This window comes from Pelmatolapia mariae, linkage group LG10_11, assembly GCF_036321145.2.
Source record: "Pelmatolapia mariae isolate MD_Pm_ZW linkage group LG10_11, Pm_UMD_F_2, whole genome shotgun sequence".
Taxonomy (NCBI): Eukaryota; Metazoa; Chordata; class Actinopteri; order Cichliformes; family Cichlidae; genus Pelmatolapia; species Pelmatolapia mariae.
The window spans coordinates 45,488,788-45,510,486 of record NC_086236.1 but is presented as its reverse complement, the minus strand read 5'-3'; the positions used below and the strand labels follow the sequence as shown (position 1 = coordinate 45,510,486).

The window sequence follows — 21,699 nt, the reverse complement described above, 5'->3', positions numbered from 1 at the left end:
GTGTCCAGTTTGCAATTACACACAATCTGTTTGTGATAATACAGTGATTAACTGTGATTAGTCTGCAAAATCACAAATATCCTGCTGTCAACATACACAGATATTCACTAAAAACTTACAGAGTCTGGCCAAAACCTACAAGATCTGAAGCAGAAACTTAAAGATTCCTCCAGAAATAGTGATGTAGTTAAAGCTGATCGGTTGATTCAAGATGCTCAGTATTCATGCTTTTATATAGGCACTATAACCAGGATGCAACCACTCGGCAACCTCTTAAGTGACCTAATGGAAAGAGACTCATTGCAGAGGAGTTGTGCTCAGTTACTCTGACTGATTCAGAGTGACTGCAACATGTTGCCAGTCTGTCTCCATCTATACATTAGACAGAAATTATTTGCTTCACCATTCTGTCTGAGAAGGATTGCAATCAATCAGTGACTGATTATTTGGAGACAGGTTGCCTCCCACCAGGCGACCTGTGCAGATGCCCTGCATTCAAAGGGTTGGTCGCCCGGAGGTTTGGTTACAACAACTGCTTCCGATCAGTCGCTGAATGCAAAAAAAAAATAATCAATGCAATTCTTTCATCATATTTTTACTTGAGTGTGACAAAACCATTTATGTCTGATTGCTGTCTTTTTCATGAAATCATGATCAACTCAAGTATTGCTTTAGCGAGTGCTGACCTCATACATTTTAAATTCCTGGAGTGGTTCCTATTCAATCAAAGAGCTCACACATAAATCAAGCTAAATATTCCTTTAGGGGTTTCTTCCTTCCTTCTTTCCCCAGCCACAGTGCCCTTGAGCAAGGAATCTAGCCTTCAGGTCCAGCAGAGCAGCTGAGAGGACACCGGGTGTGTGCAGCTGCAGTTAGTAGTTCCCAGGTATTAACGTTTGCCAGGGTGCTGCTGTAATGAAAACAAGTGTTCTCCATTGACTTTCTTGGATGAATAAAGGGTGATACCCCATAAACACTGATGACTGATACAGACACTCAGAGAGATTATATAGCTCATGTAGCCTGCACAGAATGCTGTAAGGAATCAGAGAGAGGGACTGGAAAGTGGAGATACTATTATAATGGGAATAAATCACGCTACACTCTGGGGCTTGAAAATGAAACCTGACATGGGCCATAAATCTTCAGGGATGTAAATAAAGCAGGACCAGAAATTAGATATTAGAACTTCAATATCCGATGACACCAACTCTAAAATGCTTATCGTTTTATCTAAGGAGCAAAATATTATACAAATTACTAACATGTTCCAAGAAAGAGGAAGATAGAGAAAGGGTAAAAAAAAAAAAAAAAGAAAGAAAGAAAAAAAAGAAAAAGATTTGGAAAGCGCAAAGGAAAAGAGCAGAAAGAGAGATTAATGCAAGCAGTAGACAGCATGAGAAGCGAGAGAGAGAGAGAAAGAGACAGGGATTATGAGTACTTTTCTTTTGCAGCCTCATCACAAACAAATAAGCCGATCGTCAAGACCCAGCCAGGCAATTAATATTCAAGGAATTAGTTTTCTTTTTAAAAAGGAGGGGAGAGGAGATTTAGATTCTTTTCCTCCCTTTGCTGCACGAGGATCCTTTTTGCGAGCTTAGGCTTTAAACAGCTTGAAATCACTTTGACAGCCTGCTCTATCTCATGGAATACACACACACACACACACACACACACGGGCACCCGCAAACACACACTACAGGGAATTTTAATTTTCAACCTGTGAAATTGTAATTGCCTCCCGTGCAAGAGGCAAAGGATTGTGGGAAGGCAAACTCCCATGTATCAGCTCTGACAGTACGACTTCTTTATTTGATCGTCATTATCTATTTATTGGTAAGTTTAAGTTCTGAAGTAGTTTTTATCTCTTATTTTCCTGCTCCCCTTTCGCCTCTGTCTTTTCTTCCACTCTCACACTTTCCTGCGCTCAGATCTGTTTCACAGCGCTGAGGCGAGCCTGGCAGAGCTGACATTAAATTAACTGGAGCTGTCAACGACAGGAGGAGGGTGGCTAGGAAAAAGAAGAGAAAATGAAAAGAGCAGGGAGGAGAGGACGAAACATAAGGAGGAAATGAACAAAAGAGAAAGAAGAGTGATAAAGAGAGAAAAAGAGCAAAAGGTGAACCCCCACCCCCACACCCACATGACAGGAAAATGTGACGAAAATGTCTTAAGGGAACTTGAATGCCATTATTGTTTTTCCTTTTCTGTTCATTTTGTAGTTCTGACTCCTCTCGCTGCGAGGCTGCCCTGCGAATGACTTCTCAACTCCGTACGTGTGATTGTTGTTTTGCAGACCGCCTGCCTTGCAAACTGTCAGCAAAAGCTATGTTCAGCTCAGAAAGAAAAAAATAACTTCAAAATACGACATGAAAGCCTTGCACGTGCATGTAATTAGCTGTGATATTAAGTCATTTTCAACCTGTCAGTGCTCTTCTCCCTCAACCCAGACACTCGCACTATGAGGTGAAGAGGTGCCTATTAAATAACAGCTCCCTTTTATCAGAACCTAACAGTGAAAGTCGTTTAGATGTATGAATATGTTTGGATATGATTTGAGTTTGTCTTCTGCTATATGTGCACCGAATGGCGAATGGAGGACAGGTGAGTTTACCTACTTTTTTCACCAGTGAATGTCCATAACATCAGTTCAGTTCTATTGTATCAGTACAGTGCCAATTCACAATAACAGCTGCATCAATGTGCCTTATATTTATATTCTAAGGCATAGACCCTACAACAATCCCAAAAAGCACACAATAATAATGGATTGCATTTATATAGCGCTTTTCGAGACCCTCAAAGGGCTTCACAATTCCACTATTCACTCACTCTCACATTCACACACTGGCAAGCTACAGTTGTAGCCACAGCTGCCCTGGGGCAGATTGACAGAAGCAAGGCTGCCATATTGTGCCATTGGCCCCTCTGGCCATCACCAGTAGGCGGTAGGTGAAGTGTCTTGCCCAAGGACACAACGACCGTGACTGTCCAACCCGGGGCTCGAACCGGCAACCTTCCAATTACAAGACGAACTGCCAACTCTTGAGCCACGATCGTCCTGAACCACAATCGCCCTACACAACTCCCTAGTAGCAACCATTTGGCAACAGTGGGAAGGAAAAACTCCCTTTTAACAGGAAGCAGCGTCCAGCAGAATCAGACTCATGGAGCAGCAGTCATCTGCCAAGACCGGTTGGGGGTGAGGGAAGGGAGAAGAGAGTTGAGGGAAACAACACAGAACTATAGGAGAAAGCCAGAGTTTAATACTTGCTAATGAATAAATACAGTAGTGGTGTATGAGTGAAAAGAGATACAAGTAATGAAGAATGCAGAGATGAGTGAGAGATATGACAGAGAGAGAAAAGCAAAAAAACTAATGAGGTGAAAAGGGGATGATATATAATTTTAAAAAGTAAGGCAGAAGAGAGGCTGCCCTATTGTAGTTATTTTTAATATACCAGAGTAGTTTTGAATATCCTTATTCACCTTTTGCTGGATGATGGTTATTGCTCTCAGTTCATCTGTGTGGGGAAACATTTTTTAGCTCCTGTCCCTTCTTTCTTTAGGCAGTTTTTTTGCCTCATGCAAACAAAAGTTTTCACCAGCGGGTGGGTGGAGCTTCTGAGCCTGAACTGATCTCCGCTCAGATTGACGTGATACAGAGCCGAGAGCGATAAAAGACTTTGCGTTTAGAGCGGCCTGAAGGGATGTTTCACACAGAAATGCGGAGAAAGTTTCTGGTCTGTCAGTGAGGGTGAAAGCATGCAGCCTGTTCTACAGTGACCAGTTGAGTCATAGCCTGGAGGATGTGTGGAGAAACCCACCATGGCTGGATCTCTGGACCTTTATATCGATCTACAGTGTATACGTTTTTTCTGGTATTGGTTTATTCAAGTAAATTTTCTTTTTCCAATCGGTTTGAGAACAGCTTAATTTCTTCACGTAAATTTAATTCAATTTCATGTAAATTTAATTGGTCAGACTGGGCTGAGTTCTTGACCTCACCAATATTTGTTCTGACACTTTATCCACTATACAAGTTGAAACAGTAGTAAATAGACTAATATGTACACTTATTCAGGCAAAGCCATCTTCATGATCGCTTAGCAGATATGATGTATCTACATATCTCTCTTAAACTACTCTTAAAAAACACCCTTAATTCAGCATTCTTCTTTCACACATGTGAGAATATCGCCAATAAACATTAACAATGTAGTTATGTAAATGAGCATTGTTTCATGAACGGACAACGCCGCAGGAACACTTCACCATGGCAACAAACCAGCCCTCAGGAGTCTCAGGCAATGTACAGTTATTTCCATGACAACATCATTAAAAGTTTCTTGGAAGCCAAGTGAAGTAGTCTAATCAAACATTAGCAAGAGGAAAACAGCCACGAGACCTCAAGGTGATCTCTCTGTTTTTCTCTTCTGTTTTTTTTCTTTTTTCAAATTCCTGTTTAAAAAGATATTATGCACTTTCCTGCTGTTTGATGAAAAATATTCAACTCAGACGGTTCATTAAACTAAAACCTGCTAAATGTGGCACATTAACGCAATTAGCAAAGTTTCCTCAGAGTTACTTTTTTGACCCTTCCCACGGTAAAAGTGAGTTGTAAGCTTGCCAAGATCTACAGCATAGCTCTTATCTGAGCAAACTTATCTGAGTGAAGTGCTCTCTCTCAGAAGAAGAAAAAAAAAAAGCAGCTATGAGCAGTCCAGCAGTTCAACGAGAAGCTTTTCATTAAGTATCCAGAAGCCGGAACAAGTTGAACATAAATGACATCATGAACTCCTAAATAGACTTCATTTTGACAGGGCTTTTGTGTGGAGAGATTTTATTTCATCGACAAGATTTCACGACTATGCAGACGAGTTCACGATGACTTAACAAAAATCTTCTCTTTTTTTAGTTTCAGACAGATAAACTAAATGATTTTATCCACTTCCTGTTGTGCAAACAGCACACACACAGCATGTTTAGGGACATTAAAACTGTCTCCAAACTAATAACAGCTTTTAACACCAAGTAATACTGTGGCGCTGCCGTGTCTCCGTGTGCTTATTAAAGTGCTTTCAAGAACAATGAAAGTGTGGAGCTAAAATATTGACTTTGGTCTCCCGTCCCACTGGTGATTACAAACACCCTTAACCGTTCAAAGTCAAAGATGTATGTAGGTCCATCAAACATGAAGACACAAAACCAGAGACACACAAAGAAACACACTGAATCAGAACTGGCAAACCACCAAGACGCTCAATAGAGCCAATCTCTTGCTCACACGCCAGGCTGTGAATTCCCAGTTTGCTTTGCAGCGACAATGGGGTGTGTGTGCGAGTCTGTGTCTGTGCGTGAGTGCAGATAAAAACGCCACAATCACTAAATGCAGGCACAAGGGCCACCAAACTAAATGCTTGGACAGAGCTGGCATGAGGACCCATGTACACACACATATATATGATTAGGAATGGATACGCTTGCCAAGACAGTTTCCCCTCTGTTCCAGAAGGCACTAAGGTGCTTAAGCACTCAGCCTATATAAATGGAAAGGCAGAGTGTGACAGAAAGAAGGGGTAGGGTGGGAGGTGAAGAAGACAGAATGCAACAAACCAAGTTGGTCACCAAAATTGCAAAAATTAATTGGTTACACCCATGTGGGCTTTCATTCACACTCAACAATTGCACATGGGTCTAGTTGGAGCAAATTAAGCCAGTTTTAGGTGAAATATCCATCAGTGCAAATATTTCCATTCATTATCACAATCCGTCCTTGTCCTTACTCAATTAATAGCCGGAGTACTGGTTTAATTCCCTGTAGCTCAAGTCTGATATGGCTTCAGTGGGCTTCCTTAGAACATGCGTTTATGATGTCGGTGCATGTAGTGCGTGCAGGAATGTGCGCAAAATTTGGAAGGTGGTGAGGAAAAGAAGGATTTTTCCAACCTTGTTTCCAAAGAAGGTCACGGCGGCAGCTGGAAATTAGTGCAGCGCTGCACGCACATTAGCGGATATTGTTTCAGCCAGGCCTCAGTTGTAAGGTAATGTCAATCACTGCTCTTACTGTGTATCTGCCCCGGGGCCAAGTAGACCACCCTCCCTCCAGACACACACGCAAGCGCTCACAGATCGCAGTATTTTCATATTTCTTTTTGTGGGCTCGTCATCCTGCGTCAATTAGAATCAGCGCTGTAATAAATGGTACGTGAAAGGCTTTGATGGTGTAAATATTTTATTTGCACCTTCAGCGCTGTTGTCCGTGTAATCTCGCTGCTGCAGCTTTGACTGGCATGGAGGAAAGATGCTGGTTAAAATTCTGAGCTAAAACACACGGGGAGAGAAAATGATATTTTTAATGAAACCGTTGTGAAGCATGCTGAATGACAGCATGGTAAATTGACTGTGCTAAATTGGGCTTAACCTGACATATATCAACATGGGATTTATGTCAGGTTTTTTCATTCTCCGTACTTTAATGACTGCTTTCCTGCAGGAAAGCGGAACAAACATTAACAAGAGTGGTATCAGGTAAAGTCTTAAAAAAAAAGCAAAAACCTTGCTTTCTAAATTTTATTTGTTTGATTTCATGTATTGAAAATTGAAACAGTCGAAATATCCATTAATCAAAAGAATCATTTACATTCAGATAAACTCGAGCAGGGGCTACTGCATACATAATCTCAGAGGTGGATGCAGAAAAATGGTGAGAAATTTACTTCATTAGATGAGAATGAAAAGGTCATTGCCTGAGATTGTGGCTAATAAGAATCTCCGTCAGCCAGTGGCTGATGTCAAGACCCTCTGTATTAACCAACAATTCACACTAGTTATTGCTATCAAAGTGTATATAGTCTAATTTTGACGTGCATTTATTTAAACAGAACTCATCTTCTGTGAAATTGAAGTTTAATCTAAAATTAATTGTATTCTTACGAACTTTTGATCAGCTCAGTGGAAAGGGTAACTGGCAAGCCAGAAGAGAAGACTAGCTAGTGCTTTTGCATGTCAGATTTTACAGCACTATTAGAGTTACCGGATCATGGGCGCTCAGGACACACAGATCCAGTCAAAGCAAAGAGCTTGGATCGAATAGCAGAACTCAGAGGGTAAAAAATTCACATTTGCAACAAGGCTTACTGTGATTTTGGAGTATTGATTTTACTTAGGATTTTTGCCCTGGGAGAGAGGAAGCAGGTGGGGGCAGGTGAGCGGAGACTGGAGAACAGAGGTGTGGCTGGTACAGTTAGCCAAGAGCAAAGTGGACAGCGGAGAGGGCAGGTTTTATCCAGTGAGAGTAGAAGGTGGATGGTGGGGTGAGGCAAAACCGGTGGCTGGAGGAGAAGAAGAAACTGAGATGGAAAAATGGATAGCTTAGAGGTCAAAAAGAGCACAAGGAGAAGAAGACGATAACTTTATAGTTACAGGTGTGGTGTGGTGTGGTGTGGTGTGGTGTGGTGTGGTGTAGTGCAGGCCTGAACAATCCAGTAGGGAATGATAAAGAGAGCCAGGGGTTAAATACTGCTAAGTCTTGATGAGCTGATGAATCTCAAGTGTGCCGTTTAATTGGCCAGAGATGCAGGAATGTGGAAACACACCTAGATAGAGGGAGCGAGAGAAAGGGAAAGAGGGGGCAACACGAACATTAGGAAACGAGAGAAAGGTCAAACGGAGGCAACAACAACAGCAATGAGAGAGAGAAGCATAGTAACCAGGGGGCTGTGGAGTGATTAAGCATTCAAAATGATTTTAAAAATGATTTACATTCTACATTCTTGGTGCATGTGTTTCATTTTTATTAACTTCTAATTAGAATTCATCCGATTCTTGTGTCACATGGTATGTACAGTAATTTGAAAGAGTTCTGGGCAGCACTGTTGTGTGGCTGTTAGAACAGTTGCCTGAAAGCAAGAAGGTCTTGAGTTTAACTCCAACATCTTTCCATGTGAAGTTTGGATGTTCGCTCTGGCTTCCTCCCACAGTCCAAATATATGAAGTTAGTGGAGTTAGGTTAATTGTTGTTTCTAAACTGACCATAGGTATGAGTGTGAATGGTTGTGTCTCTCTCTGTGCTAGCCCTGCCACAGTGTGTACTCTGTTGGGATAGGCTCAAGCCCCCTGCTGGAAGAGAATGGATGGATGGACTTTTAGGAATTGAAAGGGCAAGTAGCAGCCAGGTACACTCAAATCAAATGCACTTGATTTAACTGATCATCAGTAAGTGTGAGCACATCTATAAAAGCAGATGTTTTTGCAGTTTGCTGGTCTGGAGCTTTCAGGTACGCCTAAATAAAATGCTACAATCTTACCAGGAGTGAATTTCTGAGCATATTCACCCCAACAACAGTCCATGCAAGGCTTGGAAACAACTAAAATACCATAAATACATCTCAGACCCTATGGGCCACAGTTAGCATGTTAAATGTTAAAGTATGTGGCGGCATAACTAGAAGATGATTCAAGTACTGTTTATTTGGAAGGGTTGCCATGCTTCTTCTCTCTTAAAAAAACATGGCAGCACAGCTTAAATGTGCAAAGTTGACAAAACCACAAGGCTTCATTTTGGACAGAACAAACTACAGATGTTTGGCAACAATGCACTGCAACACCTTAGGCAAAAAGCACACCAGCACAAGCAGCTCACACCAACTGTGAAGCATGGTGGTGGAGTGGTGATGATACGACCTGGGCACCTTGCATTCATTGAGTCAATGATGAACTTCAATGTGTGCCAAAGTATTCTAGTCAAATGTGAAGCCATTTATCCACATGCAAAACCTTATCCCAAGCATAGCAGCAATAGAACAGAATCAAGATACTGAAGTGGTCCAGTTAAACTCCAGCCTGAAATGCTGTGGAGAGCAAAGAAGTAAAGAAGAACGGGCCAAAATGTCCCCAGAACCATGCGACAGATGACATATTCATACAGAAAACAATTACTTTAAGTTATTGCTGCTAAAGGTTCTAAAGGTTGCTGCTATAGGCTTTACAAGCCAATGAATCATTGGGTGTACTTTTCCCTATATACATATATATATACATATACATACATATATATATACATATACATACATATATATATACATATACATACATATATATATACATATACATACATATATACATATACATACATATATACATATACATACATATATACATATATATATACACATACATATATATATACACATACATATATATATACACATACATATATATACACATACATACATATACACATACATATATATACACATACATATATATACACATACACATATATATATACACATATATATATACACATACACACATATATATATACACATACACACATATATATATACACATATATATATATACACACATACACACATATATATATACACATATATATATATACACACATACACACATATATATATACACATACACACATATATATATACACATACACACATACACATACACACATATATATACACACACATATATACACACACACACACATATATATACACATACACACATATATATACACACATACACAGTGAGTATCAATTATTACACAGATAGAAAAAAAGGTCCTATACTCACTATCAGACTCAACAATTTGGGCTGCAAAGGGATGACATACTGTGTAGCAGCATGAAAACAGTGAGCGTATGCTGGCCTCCCACATGCTACCACTTGTACAGTTGAAAATGCAGAGACGTCTTTCTTCTTTCTTCCCCCTGCGGTCTACATATTAATTGTAACTTTTCCTGCAGTAAAACACTGTCAAGCTCTAGAACAAAGACTTAAAGTGTGATCATATAGAATCTTAGAGCTCTTAAAATATTTTATTTTGGATTAGAAGACCTTAGTTTGATGTACCCCTGAAAACATTTTCTTATGCCGGCCAAACTGCATTTAGATCAATGAACTGAGATGACAAACAAATGAGAGACGACACCGAAAAGTGTGTTAATGTTCAGCCTCCCTTGCATTTGTCTTGCGTCCAAAGTTTCTCCGTTTCAAACCAAGAGGACATCACAGCACGGATGACAAATTGACAACAGCTGCAACTGTAAGACAAGAATTCAGAAACCGCTGCTTTTATTAGAAACGACTGAAGTGAATGATGCGAAGTGAATAATGATCTTCTGTGGATGGCTCCCGCCTCAATATTTCACAGTAAGTGATGATCTCCTAAACATAAAGGGTGTCGTTGAATCCATATTTCATTGGAGAACAATGCAGTGTTACTGACATACACAAGCAGGAAATGTGCTTACAAAGCATCAAAAGAACTGTCGCACAGTATGGATGGCTGCAAAATAATATAGGGCACTGCTGGATGGATGTAACAAGCTTCACAGCTACACGCATCATTTGATCACATAATACAAAAGGTAGTGTGTGCGTCTGTGTGTACGACATGCATCATTTGATCAGGTAATATAAAGCTTTGGTGCTTGTGTTTGTGCACAAGTTTGCCTGGCATGCATCATTTGCCTATATACTACAAAGCTGCAATATGCTGTGAGTGTATGTGTGTGCGTGCATGTAATATGCATCAACTAGGGAAGAAAAAGCCTGAGCACATGCTTGTATCCGTTTGTCTACAAAATGTGTGACATGCATCATTTACTTAGATAATACAAAGCCTGTGTGTATGTAGGCTACAAGCAGTGGTATATCTAACAAGAGGGCTTTTTGAATAAGAGAGCGATGAGTCCTGTCAGTTCTAAAGCACGCGCGCGCACACACGCACGCACAAACAGAGACGCACACATGCTGACTTTCTGCTAAATTAAGCACAGGACGACCCTACAGACAAGACATCAGACGGCAGAGGAATTTTCTGACACACACAACTTTTGACACAAGCCCATAAACAAGCTAAGTGAGTGACTAGAAATAAATATGCACAGGGCGCGCGCACACACAAACACACAAATACAGACATACTGGTGGAGTCACGTCCCAGTGAAGCGCCACATAAATTGGGGCATGCATTATTAACTGTCTGGGGTTTTTAGAGCTTGCACTGGGACAGCTGTAGGTCCAAACAGCCTGACATTAGAGAGCAACACAGGGAAACTCTATGCATGACAACAACCGAGCAATCAATAATTCAATGACTCAGTCAATCAATCAACACTTTGGCAGTTTTACTCATGGCAAATGGATTTTATCCTTTATTTAACAATTCTGGATGGTTGGGACAATAACCAAAAACAATCTAACTATAGAGAGTTGTATTGGAGGGTAATTACACCGGAATTATAGAAAGGGGGGGAACTAAACAAACAAAAAAAACACAAGCAAGTTTTGGTAAAATCCAGCAGTGGTATGATATCGGTGCACTTGAGATTTCTGCTGCTATCCAACTATTTGAATTTTGTCCACATGTGAATTATGAACCCTATGAATGAATGATGGAGGTGGAATCATACTCGTTATTTAGATTGGCATGGCAGGAAATCAGCTAGATACCACTGCAAGTCAGCCACACATGCCTAGAGACCAATTGGTAACCCTCTGGGAACTACAGATCGCTTGGGAAAATGTGTATTCCCTGCTGTTTGTTGTATCAAAGAGGGTGCTGCACCAAAAACCTCTTTGCTTTGGTTGCTAGCAGATTGCTAGTCACCTATAGTTTATCCGGGCATTAGATCTAGTCGCTGAGCAGCAGTGAAAGTGGGAAAAAGTGTGACACAAAGTAAAAGTTGTGCTTTATTCCTTTAACCAACAGGTTTAAAAGGAGCAACTTTTACAGTTTCACTACTGCTAGGCAAGCAGTTAGAGTGTGTTTGGAGACAAGGAAACTACACGTGACAACGGCTGCCTGCTGGTTACCAAAGAAATTACAAGGATGTGCAGGACTGTATACCTCTTTGCAACCAATGTCACTCAGCGACAGCCAGCAACTACTTGGCAACTGGTGGGGGATTTTTCTATCGCAGCCTGTGGTTGCGGTTTCTGACCGTTCTCTAGATCTGTGTGACGGAGGCCTATTGGAGAACATAGGGAACCTTGTATGCTAGAAGCAAACAACTACATCTTACTTGTAAAATGTGTGCGTGGTGACACAATGCGTGTCAATAATAAATGAATCCCAGCAGTTAGAATCGTTCGCCTGGCATCTATGCCAAATATTCTATGAATTATTGTGAAAAACTCTAAACACAAAGCACTTCTTGAACAATGAAACATAAGGTTAACATTTTAAAACAACATAAATGACATTCATTTAGTTCTGAAAATATGTTCATGTCTCACTTTCAAAAAATAAATACTGTGAAATGAAGTTGTACACACTTTAATCTAAGTATAACACAGATCATCACTCAGTTTCACGAAATGAAATAAACCAAGCTTAATCACGTTCCAATTTAAAAGGATGCAGAGTGACAGATCAGATTCTCGTACTGATGGTAAAGCCCTGAATGTATGATCAACTGAATATCTGTGTAACAGCTGCATCAGTAGCCATCAGTAAGAACTAAACAAAACACACTTTTACCTTTTTCCTAAGCAAGAAATGGCTCTACTGTCACTGTCACAAGTAATCAGCACTTAAAAAATATTCTAAATGAAATCCTAAATCTGGTGAATTATTTGTACCAAAAAGACTGGTATAAAAGGTGTTCGGTGAAGCCGTTTGACCATGCCGATAGACTGCCAAGAGAAGGTATTGACATTACAATAAGAAAGACTGCACACAACAGTCATTGTTCAGTACACTCTCTGTACAATATAAGCCAAGATGACTGCTGCCAGCGCGAGCCCGATCCCAATCTTCTTCAGCATTTCTCTGTCCAGACTATTAGATCCAATAGAGAAGGTGCACGAAGAAGGCGTGGGAGCAGAAACATGGACGCCATTGACCTTTTGTTCCTGTGGGAGGAAAACAAGCAGATTAAAAAGAATCCCAACACAAATCAGAGAGTTAAGAGAGTTTTTTCTGCACCATTTATAACGATTGGTAGTTTAAATGATTTCATTTTAGCATCATCTGTGATATGTGAAAACCCATCTTCTATGCAGACACACAGACAGCTTGATACTGAGGCGGTTCATATCATGTATATGTATATAATTATGGTGGAATCATCTTTAAAATAAATCAGCTGGCCACAGTCACAAATCAAAGAAGGCTTGACAGCACAGTGAAAAAGATAAAGAAGAGCATTTAAGGACCAAACCCCAGCTGTCTTTGAGTCTATTCCACAGCACACACAAGCTATTTCTTTAAATATGACACTTCAGCCAACTAAATAATTTTTTAACTGCAGTTCCTGGACAGATGTGAGGCAAGCCCCAAAAGAAATATCAAAAAATAAAAAGAAATAAATCCATTCATAGATCATACGTGTTGATTACTGTGTACATTTAGAAATATATCTATGGATGCTGGTATGCTGGCATGATGATAATGACAGGGATTTATCACTTCCTCTGCTTGCTCACTGCTGTCTCTTCCTTACACCTTCTGTCTCTCTCCATCTGTTTCCTCTCTAGAACTCAGTTTCATGTGGAAAGGAAAACAATAATAAAGTGAATTTAAAATGCAGTGCTTGTTTTAATACTTTGCGGATGAAAGCATTCATAAAACTGGCCATTTGCTTATGCAAATGAGTGCATTTCAATTATGATGCCATTATCTCTGTGTAAGCAGTTAATGCAGTTTTGTAGTGATCCAATTACTGCAGAGTGCTGTCTATTGAATGGAGCTGATGTTGAGAAGGTGCACTGTTATGTAGTTAGAGAAGCCTGGATTGACATGAGGAAAGAAGACTGATGTGATGGTGTTATAGCAGCACGGCTGAAGCAAGACTGTGGTAAAAAGACAGTGACTGCATTTGTATTACAGCGAAATGATACTGCTCTGCTACAGCTATCAATTCAGCCTACAATATCAATATCCTAAAATCAAGAACAAAGCAACCTCCTAAAATCAATAAGAGGAAGCATTAAGCCAAGAATGCTGAAGCAAATGGCTACAGATAGTCTGGGTCTATTATTTAAGTCTGCAGTGTCCTTCATCAGTGGCATTTACAGTGCTGTATAATCAGACAATTGGCAATATGTTAGTAAATTTGATGTTGATAAAAATGGTGATATACAATATGGCTCAGACCTCAACACCCTAAACCTCTGGTCAACACAACTACTGCTACACTCAACCTCTGCGAAAACACTTATGATTGCAAGATGACAGCAGAGGTGACCCGGTGGGAGGAAACTTGTCTCCAAACAATCTCAGTCCAATTTGTACCAACTGCAATAAATCTGAGACAGATTGCCAACACGTTGCCATTAGACTGAGTCAGCCTGCACGGATGAGCCCAACTCATCACCACATCTCTGCAGCAGTGGACTCGACTTAGCTGGTTGCCAACTGGTTCTATTCCAATTACATTGCTATATAAAAGTAAGGTTGCCAAACAGTTATGTCATTTTGCAGTTAAACTGCTGTCCTGGAGCAACTAAGTCACTATTTGTGGGAAAATTAGGACTGAATACAAGTACTTAATGTCAATTTCTCTGTATATAGACGGCAATAGATTTGCAAGTTTCACCAGTTTAATCAACTATATTATCACAAACAGAATGCAAAGAAATGCCAGCCTGACCACCTTTGAGTGGTCAGACCTGGTCCCTGTTGTTGAAGAAACCATTTCAAATGTAACAACAGTGCAAGTTCATTGCACACGACTGCAAAAGTTTTGGTCGTGCCGCAGTCTCCAACTACTGTCTGATTGTAGCGTTTCAATATTTTGTGAATGTTCATAAAAGGCATTCATCCGTTAGACTGATTTCTAATATTTACATATGTAAATATGTAATATATGTTCAGTTTGCAGTCCTTCATTTACATTTGTTATCTCATTATTTTAGTCAGGTTACCCACTCCTGATTCAAAGCATTTTTTAAAAGTTAGATTTAGCAATTTCCATGTTTGGCATGAAACATTTCAACAATGTACATGATCATGTGACGTTCAAAAATGCAGCTTGTGGTGAGAAAAACATCAAACACTCGTTTCAGGCCTTGATAGCTGTAATAATTCAGTTAGTAACACTGAATATTAATCACTAGCCCAATTTCTCCCTGGCCTCCACCCACCGTCATTGATCATCATTCTGTTTGATTACACATTTATATGATTTTATCGTAATGTATGAGAACGGAGACCTTAGGTGTGATTTGAAGCTAGGCTAATTAATTGATTGATTTATAAATAAGTAATCCTTCACGGTGTGGTACTTTTAATTTCAGCCTTAAACAAATTGCAAGAAGAGGAAGTCGGGGAGACAATCGATCCAAATGTCCTTGTTCATGTACGTTGCTTTAAAATACACCATCATCTTCATATTCCACGTCTCTTTAACACGTAATATGTGGTGTTTCCAATTTTCTGTTCCTTTCAAGCTTTTGTTTTTAGGCCAACAAAGAAAAATTCCAAAATAAAAAGAGACTACAGAAACTCAGACTTTACATACAAACCTAAGATATTTTTACCCAAGGACTGAAAGCAAAACAATGGCAAACTTTGTTGACTACAAACACCTACCTGCATGTACACTATACATTCATATGAAACTGAGCATCATTGCACGCCTACGCGTCTTGCATGCACATGGCTGCGTGAGTGAGCAGCTGCACAGTGTCTGTCCTCTGCCTCTCTATCCTCCGCATTACTCTCGCTCCCCTCTACTTGCTGGAGGTTGTGAATGCTACCTTGCCACCCACTCTTTTCCTGAACACACTGTCATGAATGGGTTCCTCTGTTACGGGCACACAATAGTGAATGGATACTATAACCGACAACGCCTAGGTGACACATCTCTAAGTCACTTACAGTAACTTCAGACAATGAGTCGAGAGAGAATCTGTAACAGTCGTCTAGCTGACGCATCCACGTTTGCTTAATGTTAGGATCACAGCTTGACTCCCTAATGGCAAAGTGATACGCTGTTTTGTTTTTAAAGATGCTTGAAAACAATAAAGGTGCATTCGGGCTCAGTGGCAAGTGTGTCTTGCCACTGAGCCTCATGACTGTGAGAATTGCATCATGATGGATGAACCTCATTCAGATTTGGATCGCCCATCCTCTCTCATCCAGAACATCATATTTATAAAGTTCTTTTCTATGAAGATAAATGCTAAGTATTGTTAGTATGGTAATATAGTATTATTAGGGATAGTAGTGATAGTTTTGCGGTGCATACCACACCGGGCAGAGAGGGCAGCTGAAAAGCGTGTGTGCCCAAAAAACCCTTATCAATAAAGACCCGTCACCTTGCAATGGCGGGTGCGTGGGTCATCCTTCTGTCATGGATAGGTTTTAAAAGAAAAGACATGGCAGATGAGGAAAAAGTTACAAGACAAAGTAAATATTTAATTACCACTGTGACAAAAGAAGAAGTTTATAAAGCATAAAGGACTAATGCAAGAGAAATAAATATGCTGATAGGGCAAGTCCACCACCTTCTCCTCTGCTTCTATTTATCTGTCTCTCTGCAGGTGTCTTTTAACAATGGGGTGCCAGAAGAGACACTGAACACTACAGTCGAAAATCTATTACAAGTAAGAGGGATAAGTGAAAATCCAAGTGCCAGTAGGTGCGTGTCAGCACAGTAGGAAGCAGCGGAGCAGAAGAGCAGAGAGGAGAGAAGGAAAAACTGAGAAGAAATGAGAAGCGCAAGAAAGGGAGCCCCCCCCCAAAAAAAAGAGATGTGGCTTTCAGTGATAGTTTACCACCTGCTAGCTGGCATGCTGAGTTTGTGCATTTCTGTGAGAAAGACAGCTGGCATTTGTGAGTGAGTGTGTGTGTACATGTGGAGACCTGTGGTAGATAATGTCTGTCTCTCTGCTCACAGCAGTAGAACACAGCAAAATAATCCCCCTGAAAATCATCTAACACTACACCAGGAGTACAGACTGGCTAGCACAGCTAGATACTTTTCCCTCAAGGTCTAAGGCTTCTCAAATGTCTGTTTCTTGGAGAAAAAGAAAGAGAGAGCGAGCGGGAAAAAAAAAGAAAACGAAAACTCTTGCTCCAGTTCCACATATGCACCTTTTTTAAAACAAAATCTGCCTGCGCGTCTGCTGCAGCCTTTGCCAATACACTGACATATTCGCACAAAAACACACACTGTGAAATGCACAACACATCACGAGAGCCAGGAAGCACAGTGCACAATGGTCACATTTCTCACATGATCCTCACCAGCTGTCAGTGTCACTCTAGACACACACAGACCATGGAAGTTGGTGCGTGCGCGTATAAACAGATACTGTAACAGGCTCCTTAGTCACGGCTGATTCAACAAAGCCATAATGACAATCACAGTGTGCTGTAGCTGTATTTACAACAGAAAATAGGGACAGTCGGGAAAAAAGGAGGAATTGCAAATTAGACAGATTTCTTCCTCTTTTTCTCACCAAAAGGTCATTAATCTAAAACCAAAGATGGAAAGAGTGATTTACCCTAATGTATGAAAGTCTCAGGGCAGCAAAGCTAGAGCACTAACAGCTATGCTCCTGAGGGCTGGCAGTGTAGTGTGACCCTCCTGCCTTTGCCAAGCTCCCAACCCCAGGGGAAACCGTAGTTCTTACTAAAAAATGTCTGCAAATCACCACTACTGATAAGGATGCTATTTCTTGACAAGCTTTCTGTAACTAAACTATTACTAGTCAACTTTTAGCATTTACTTCTATTCAAACTTGGTTAAAGTTAGCCATTCACTTTTGACATTTTGCCATCAATTTTGGGGTGTTATTTTATTGTATTATTACTGATATCTATACTCTCTAGTCAAAATGTCATCATTTATATCAATAAATCAACTTTCCACAGTGGATAACTGCACTTCAGGCCTTTAAGTGAGTACCACACTTAAAGTAGCCTTTGCCTCCAAAGGACTCTTGATGGATGATACATCAATCAGTCCATCAATTTATAAACTGCTTAGTCAACTCAGTGTTTTGTTAATTTATGCTAATCTGCCCAATTACTTTTGAGTGAACCTCTTAAGAAAGGCCTGGCCACATTCCCTCAGTGTAAAAACTGTGTCACTGTCAAAAAAATGTTTGGGCCAAACTGTATTTGGCTTTTGTGCAAACTCACTTTTATCCCACTATGGCTCAGAAAATCACAGCCAATCAATGGAAACTAATCAGTTCTATTCTAAAAACAGTCTATAAAACAGTTTAAGTGTTTTCAACACTAAAGGTAAGAGTTTGCTGTGATGTGATTTTTATGTGTGCGTTTTTTTAATTGTGTTGTTTGTTTCCACTGTTGTATAGTAAGTTGTCAGAAGGACTAGTGTCCAAGCAAACAATTTGTATTGGAATGCAATTTGTAACATAATTACCACACTAATAGACATTAACTTTAATCAAAATGATCTCAAGAGATTTGGTACGGACACTCAAGTCCTAACCAGCTTCTATCACTGCAGTGCTAATGATAACTTGTCATTTAAACACCATGACACACACATTTTGGTCTTCATACAGTCATTGCTTGTATAGAGTGTATACAACACTTGTCTCTAAAGCTGTTCACACAGAGACACAAACACATATGGTTTGCACAGTTTACAGTTACTGTAACTAAATACAGAAGAGCACTACATGTGCTACACTATAGTGTTGGGTGTGCAAACACATGACTGATCAAACACATGGCAGGCAGTCACACACAGACAAACAGGGGAAAAAGGCACATGTTTTCAGGTACTAGGAAAAGTACACAGACATAACAGCAAAATAGCATTTGCAGATACACACATAAATTTTAAATGAGCAAATGGTGGGATAAAGGGTCCGTGTTAAAGTGAAAAGACTAGCACTAAAAAGAGAACGCACAAGAGAAACATGCCAGTTTCCATGAAAAAGGTGAAAACAACATGCCAAAAGAAAAGACAAGAGCACGAGTGGTGTTTTGGGAATGTTTTCTTGTTGGGGGGAGAAAAAGACAGAATAAAAGATGGGCTGGGATAATGCTTTAGCCACCTTGCTGTTCAATGCTTTATAGCTTTTGAAGATGCTGGACTTGTTAGTGGTGTTGGAAAATGAGCTGACATGTCAGGAAGCGTAGCTGTATTGCTCAATTTTTGTGTCTCCCTGGAAACGCCTCTGTTATCATTGGTGCTACATTAAGTTGTCAGTTTGATAAAGATGTTTCTTTAATTTCCCCGTGTTTTATCTATTTGACTGTGCTGTCTTAGCACTGACGTCTCTCAGTCTTTGTACTAATTTCCATTCCTTGTGTCCACTACATATATCCACTTGCATTATTTTATGGTTTTAGTATATTCTGTTTTAAATTTCCAAAAAAAGAAAGCCATTAAAGTAGTTAACAGCTCTCACGTAAATGAACTTGTTGAGTCGCTGTGTAAAATACAAATAAAAAATGGACAAATCTCATAAATCAACAACTTTTTGACACATATTACTGCCATCAAATCATTGCCTTCTGCCCCCCACCCCCACTTCTGCCTTGTGGTCTGTCATCCTGGAAGAAACGCTTTCTATCTGGACAGAAATATTGCATCATAGGATAAAAGGTGATTAGTAATCCTTCTCTATGTAGCGTCTGTAACACTGAGATGACACACTAAGCTCAAGAGGAGGACACACTTATAAATAAAACACAAGACATGGATGAGACACTTAAAAATGTAGTGGTGTTTGTTTACAATGCCCACGCTTGGATATGGCTATGAAAGCATGCTAAAACATAAAGACTGCTCTAAACTGAACAGATCATTCCTCTTTCACACAAACTGGTTTAAGTGTTCGTTTCTTTTTTGCATTTACTTTTTCTACCCGTTGTTCAAATATTAAAAGCTGTTTGAACTCTTTGACATTATGAAGCAGAATGAGGATTTGCAATGCAATCTGACATGTTAGGCTGGAACACAGAAAACACACCTGACTGATATTTTGATGGCGTAACATTTGGCTCTTAAGTGGAGCCGCTGTAATGTAACTTGACACGCTAAACGAAATGCTTAAAAATAACGATCCCTGCTGTTTTGAAGGCAAAACAAATGATCTGCTATTAGAGTAAACAAAGTGAAGCAAAGGCCAAACAAAACCCTTTGACATTTTAAATATAAGGTTTAAAAATAGACCAATTTCAGAGGATTAACCGTTCCCTGACCAGAAAATTACATCCCGATCTTTGATTTTGGCTTCTTTCTTGAGAAAGCAGATGACAACACGTGAGGATAACGCAACATCAAAGCAAGAACTCACAACAATTGCACGTCAGTCCGGAGGAACAAATAAAGGAAAATGAACTCCTACAGAGAAATACTGACTTTTGTGCGAGCTCCGTATCTGTGTGCATCACGAATGCTTCTTTTTTGTTTATGTGATGATTGCGTGTGTGTAAAAGAAGCGCCTCATACAGCCCGCGGCCAGTCAGAGTCTGCCAGGCACACTGGGGGGAGACAGCATAAGCAAGTATGTGCTTAGAAATGTGCACGTATAATAACCAACATGTGTGTATAAGCTTTGTTTTACCATTGACTACTGCTATATGCAAGTGTGTCTGAGTTTACATACTATAAACATTATGATGCAAAGCAAAGGCAATCCCACCCACACGCTCTGTACTAAAACCCCTTTTTTTCTAGTTGCATTTAGAAGATGTATTTCAAAAACTACAAACTGACCAGATGCCTTCTCTTGCTGGGAATTTACATTGAACGTAAAGAAGGAGAGAGAGAAAAAGCTGGCAAATTTCACCTCCATTTCTGTTATCCTGCCAATTTGTGGTTATGGAGGAACATTGTTCACTACCTAGATTCTTCCCTCTTTCCCTCCTCCAGATCTCTCCCTTTTACATTCTGCCTTCCACACAAGCTGTCAATTTACTCTCTTGAGGGAGCAGAGCACTTTTCTTCTCCCTCTCTATTCTCTTGGTCTTCTTGAGGAAATATGCTGTGAAAAGAGCTGATTATTATATGGCACTCCAAGCTGCTTCTCTGAGTCTTGATCTCTCCATCTAACTCACTCTCTCGCCATCATTCCTGCTTTATTTTCCAGTCTCTCTCTCTCTGTGTCTCTCATTCAACCCCTTCCCATCATTTAATTTTGTCTGCGGATGAGGACTGGTGAAGAAACTTTTTCCTTCACCATGATGTGCTTTCTTTGCTATTGTGTCTCACCAAAAGACTCATTACTGTCCTTCCCCTCATGTTGAAAGTGCTATTTCTGTGAATGAAGGACTAACAGGTGTAGAGAGAGAGCGAGAGACCGGGAGAGAGGAGGAAGATGTGATCCATCTCAATAAAAGAAAAAGTATGGTGTCATTAATGCTTTTTATTACATGGTGGGAAAAAAAAGCACACTTAGCAGTTTATAGATCTTAAGGTGGCCGACATGAGGTTCAACAATACACACAAAAAGATCTATACATAAAGTGATGCTCTTCCTCTCTCTGTAGAAAATCAAAAGTGTTTCTTGTCCACTTTAGCATTAGTTACACAATAAAACCAAAACGTCCAACAGAGGTTTTGTGTTTTCTGTGGATTTTGCCTCATCTGGTCCATAAAAGCATCGTCACAGACACATATTCTTTGCAAAAAATTATTGGGCTGCTTTTGGATCACTTAATTTATCCACGTTACTCATTCGTTCATAACTGTAATACACTGTCGATATATTCACACATCTATGCACCTA

The 21,699-nt window shown here is 40.0% G+C and overlaps 1 protein-coding gene across 1 annotated transcript in view; it reads right to left on the bottom strand.

Moving 5' to 3' along the window:
* Positions 1-9,543: 9,543 nt before the first annotated feature.
* The window catches only part of cdkal1 (CDK5 regulatory subunit associated protein 1-like 1), a 245,987-nt gene continuing 233,831 nt past the window's right edge, over positions 9,544-21,699 (bottom strand). The window contains exon 15 of the mRNA XM_063488015.1: positions 9,544-12,888. Within this exon, the coding sequence (XP_063344085.1) occupies positions 12,727-12,888 (162 nt within the window). The 3' untranslated portion in view covers positions 9,544-12,726. The remainder of the gene's footprint in view (positions 12,889-21,699) is intronic.